This window comes from Eimeria maxima, genomic scaffold (assembly GCF_000499605.1).
Source record: "Eimeria maxima Weybridge genomic scaffold, Emw_scaff1229, whole genome shotgun sequence".
Classification (NCBI taxonomy): domain Eukaryota; phylum Apicomplexa; class Conoidasida; order Eucoccidiorida; family Eimeriidae; genus Eimeria; species Eimeria maxima.
Window position 1 is genome coordinate 1 of NW_013563438.1, and position 4,766 is coordinate 4,766.

Sequence of the window (4,766 nt, forward strand, 5' to 3'; positions counted from 1 at the left end):
TATATATATAATATATATATATATACTGCATGCGTATACAACAGACATCGGACATAAAGAGGAGACAGAAGGAGACACAAGGAGACAGGAGACAATAAAGTGTCTCCTTTTTAATATATAAATATATTATTTATTTATTTATTGTATATAAAATAGGCGCGGCTAATCCTTGAGCCGCTGCGGCGGAGATGGGGGAGAAAAAGGGATAACAGCAGCAGCAGCAGCAGCAGCAGCAGCAGCAGCAGCAGCAGCAATATTTGCTGCTGCTGCTCCTTCTACTACACCTGCTACTGCTGCTGCTGCAGTTGCTGCTGCTGCTGCTGCTGCAGCAGCAGCAGCAGCAGCAACTGTCTCCTCTTAAAGAATTATTAATCGGAATCCCCTGATGCATCTGCGAATGCAGAAAAGCGGTTATCTGTCTGTACAGCTGAAACCCTCGCCCTGAGAACAAAACCCTAAACCCTAAACCCTAAACCCTAAACCCTAAACCCTAAACCCTAAAAATTTTTAAAAACCCTAAACCCTCTAAATAACCTTATAAACACTAAACAATCAAATAAATCATAAAACCCTAAACCCTCAAGGAGACACACAGGGAAACAGAAAAAGGAGACACAGGAGGAGACGGGAAAAGATAAAGGAGACACAGGAAACACTACGAGACAAAGAGAGACGCAGCAGCAGTAGCAGCAGCAGCAGCAGCAGCAGCAAAAACAGAGACATAAGTACAGCACCTAAGAAACAATCTAATATATCTAACACACTCCTTACGCATCTCGAGAGGCATTAGGTTGCTGTCGGCCCGCTTGCTGCTGCTGCTGCTGCTGCTGCTGCTGCTGCTGCTGCTGCTGTTGCTGAGGCGGCGCTGCAGAGTCCCTAGCAGCAGCAGCTCCTGCTGCTGCGTCTCCACCTGCAGAGGCAGCGGGGGCCCCCTGGTGCTCGTCAGAGGGGCCCCCCATCACAGATCGCCTCTCTCCCATCCCTCCGCCGCTCCTTCCCACACCACCACCTGTACACAGCAGCAGCAGCAGCAACAGCAGCAGCATTAGCAGCAGCAGCAGCAAAAGGGTAGGACTCACAAAATCCACACAAATTGTGCCATCAAGTGCAAAGAAGAATCAGCAGCAACAGCAACAGCAACAGCAGCAACAGCAGCAACAGCAGCAGCAGCTAGCTGCGTACCCTGGTGTCTCCATTTTCTATTTGCTGTTTGTTCGTCTTCCCTCTTACTACGCGCAGAGCCGCGCTGTCTTCGTTGCCCCTTATCACGTCCCATCCCTGCAGCAGCAGCAGCAGCAGCAGCAGCAGCAATAGCAGCACGAATGTACATATTTATGCAAATGCAGCAACAGCAGCAGCGCTATATGGTAAAGCAACGAATACAACAGCAGCACCAGGGCAGCAGACAAAAATACTGCAACAGCAGCAGCAGCAGCAGCAGCAGCAGCAGCAGCAACGGCAGCAATGAGGGAGCAGGTAGCTGCTGCTTACCGGATCCAGCTGGTGAGGCAGTCAGACCATCTGTAGGGCCCCCGACGTCAGCCTAAGAAACAGCAGCAGCAGCAGCAACAGCAGCAGCAGCAGTATTTCCCTCTGCAGCAGCAGCACGACAGGTTCAGCAGCAGCAGAAGCAGCAACAGCAGCAAACTCTCATGTACTCCTCTGTGTATCATCTGTACTCACACTGCGCGCATTTAGGCTGCTGCTTCCGGCGTTGGGTCCCGTTGCTGCTGCTGAGGAAGCAGCAGCAGCAGCTGCTGCTGCAGCAACAGCAGCACCAGGGCCCCTCTGACCGTCCTTTGAGGACCTCCGCACAAATCCTCCACCAGCAGAAGAGGTGGGGCCCCATCGGGGGGCCCCCCATCTGTTGCTTCTCCATTCGTCCCTGCCTCCGCCGCGGTGGCCGTGCTGCTGCTGTTGCTGCTGCTGGTGCGGTGGTGGTGGTGGTGGTGGAGGCAGCGGCAGCTGGTGTTGCTGCTGCAGCTGCTGGTGTTGCTGCTGCTGCTGCTGCTGATGAGATTGTCTCGCACCATTCGGAGACTCCTCAGGGGGCCCCTGATGTGCTGAGCTACCCTCAGCTTGCTGCTGCTGCTGCTGCTGCTGCGCTCCGCTTGCATCAGCTGCTCCCTCTGTTCTCGTCTGCAAAGAAACAGCAGCAACAGCAGAAGAAGCCCACATCATGAGTGAGCAAGCAGCAGCAGCAGCAGCAGCAGCAGCAGCAGCAGCAGCAAGCAATGCCTGTGTAACATTTAGCAGCAACACCTGCCTAATCCTCACCTGTCTCCCTTTTGTCTTCCTGCCTTGCTGCTCCTGCTGCTCTTGCTGCTGCTGCTGCTCTTTTTCCTCTTCTTGATTCTTCGCTGCTCTCTCCTGCAGCAGCTGAGCTGCTATTGCGCCTGGTCGTGCTGCACCTGCTGCGCTACCTTGCTTCTGCTGCTGCTGCTCCTGCTGTTCCCCTGGGGCCCCTGCTGCTTCACTGGCCCCTGACACCGTACCCTGTCTGCTGCGCTGCTGCTGCGCCTCGCCAGTGGGCCCCCTGCTGCTGCTCCTCCTCCTTCCCCCAGCACCACCTGCTGCGTCTGTATTGCTGCTGCTGCTGCTGCTGCTGCTGCTGTTGCTGCTGCTAGCAGTGTCCGGTCCCGACCGCCAACTGCGGCGTATAGGCGATGTTGCTCCCTGCTGCGGTGCAGCAGCAGCAGCAAGACGGTTCCCCCATACAGCAGCAGACCTCCTATCTGCTGCTGCAGGGGAACCTGCTGCTGCTGCTGTACCCTTCATAGGTGCTGTTTCTGCTGCACCTGCGGATGTTGGTGGCTTCAGCGACAGCGAAGCCCGCTGCTGCTGCTGCTGCTGCAGCAAGAACATACACACACATATAATAAATGATTGTAGCAGCAGCAGCAGCAACAGCAGCAAATAATGAATCCACCAGCAGCAGCAATTACATATCTACAAGGATGACAGCAACAGCAACAGGATCTGTTTGCAGTCCCTGAACAACGCAACAGATACTGCTGCTGCTGCTGCTGCTGCTGCTGCTGCTTCTCCTGCTGCTTCTGCTGCACCTACCTCTTGAGGAGAAATAAGAGGAAGACCTTCCCGCGGTTTTGCCCCACAGAGAGGATCTTGTCTACGTCTTTGTTGCCTCTCAGGGGAATTCTGCCGCTGCTGCTGCTGCTGCCGCTGCTGCTGCTGCTGCTGCTGCGGCACATTGTTGCTCCTCCAGCGCAGCTGCGGTTGCTGCTGCTGCTGCTGCGGTGGTGGTGGTGGTGGAGGGGGTACTGGCATTTTTGCCGCTTGCAGATTCATTGCTGCAGTTGTTGCTGCTGCTGTTGCTGCTCCTGCTGCTGCACCTGTTGCTGCTGCTGCTGCTGCCTTAGATGCCCCTGCTTCTCTCCCCTCCCTAAGACGCTGCAGCACTGCTGCCTCATCACGTGGTTTTGCCTCACCAAATATTGCGGGATTCAACTTCAACCTAAACACACAAACCCTAAACCCTAAACCCTAATTCTCAAACCCTAAACCCTAAACCCTAAACCCTAATTCTCAAACCCTAAACCCTAAACCCTAATTCTCAAACCCTAAACCCTCAATATTAAACCATAAGCTCTAAACCCTCAATGTTAAACCCTTCGCCTTCAACGCTATAACGAAAACCCCAAACCCTAAACCCTAAACCCTAAACCCTAGAGTTGTATAATCGTACCCTTGGGGTTTAAGTTGTTCCTTTAGAAGATCTTTAGGGGCAACAAGCGGTGCTGCAGGTGCAGTACCGTTGGTGCTGCTGCTGCTGCTGCTGCTGTTGCTGCTGCTCGGATGTTCGTGCTGCTGTTCCTTGCTGCTTCCCTGATGAGATGAAGAAGAAGCAGCAGGTGCAGCAGCAGCAGCATCCGTACCCCTCCCCTTCTTACGCCATTTATTATCAAGATTAGAGGAGCGGGGGCCCCCCCCCATACCTCCTCCTGAGGGCCCCCCCCCTCTACTAAGAGGAGACCCAGCTGCATTTGCTGCTGCTGGTGCTCCTGCTGCAGTGTGTCCCCTTCTTTGTCCCTCTCCAGCTCCTGCTGCAGCACCACCTGCTGCTGCAGCACCACCTGCTGCTGCTGCTGCAGCAGAAGAGGGGCCCCCGAGGCCCCCCGATCTAAACATAGAGAAGCATTGATCAATATTATCAGGAGGGAGTAACTGTACCTTAAGTGTAAGATGTGACGGTGCTGCTGCTGCAGCAGCAGCAGCAGCAGCAGACCTCTGCATACGATCCCCACGCTGCTGTGGGGCCCCACACTTACGAGGGAGGGGTTTGCCATTCATTGCTAGTGCAGCACAGACGGCCTCATGGGATACAAAGGAGACCTCCGCTGTATACATAACATAATAAATAAATATATTTATTTATTTATTTATTTTATTTATTTATTTATTTTATTCTTGTTGCTGCTTATTATGCACAAGGAGACAGTTGTAACAAATACCTATAACCCCTAGCTGTCTCCTCCTCTCCTCCTGTCCCCTAATTGTCTCCTTTTGTCCCCTCCTCTCCCCTAATTGTCTCCTTTTGTCCCCTCCTCTCCCCTACTGTCTCCTTTTGTCCCCTCCTGTCCCCTAGTGTCTCCTTTTGTCCCCTGCAGTCCCCTAGTGTCTCCTTATATCTCTTATACTTACCACTAAGAGTATTTTGTCTATGCCTATTATGATTATCTCCTCCTCCTCCTCCTCCTCCCCCTCCTCCTCCTGCTCCTCCTCCTCCTCCTCCTCCTCCTCCTCTT

At 53.5% G+C, this 4,766-nt stretch overlaps 1 protein-coding gene across 1 annotated transcript in view; it reads right to left on the reverse strand.

The window, feature by feature from the left end:
• Nucleotides 1-368: 368 nt before the first annotated feature.
• EMWEY_00050280 (hypothetical protein, conserved) overlaps nt 369-4,766 on the reverse strand; it is a gene marked incomplete at both ends in the record, with an annotated part of 5,411 nt that continues 1,013 nt past the window's right edge. Inside the window, 11 exons of the mRNA XM_013477394.1 lie at nt 369-441; nt 772-1,009; nt 1,183-1,278; nt 1,492-1,543; nt 1,684-2,139; nt 2,278-2,850; nt 3,070-3,475; nt 3,707-3,846; nt 3,957-4,141; nt 4,290-4,358; nt 4,659-4,763. Coding sequence (XP_013332848.1) covers nt 369-441; nt 772-1,009; nt 1,183-1,278; nt 1,492-1,543; nt 1,684-2,139; nt 2,278-2,850; nt 3,070-3,475; nt 3,707-3,846; nt 3,957-4,141; nt 4,290-4,358; nt 4,659-4,763 — 2,393 coding nt within the window. The remainder of the gene's footprint in view (nt 442-771; nt 1,010-1,182; nt 1,279-1,491; nt 1,544-1,683; nt 2,140-2,277; nt 2,851-3,069; nt 3,476-3,706; nt 3,847-3,956; nt 4,142-4,289; nt 4,359-4,658; nt 4,764-4,766) is intronic.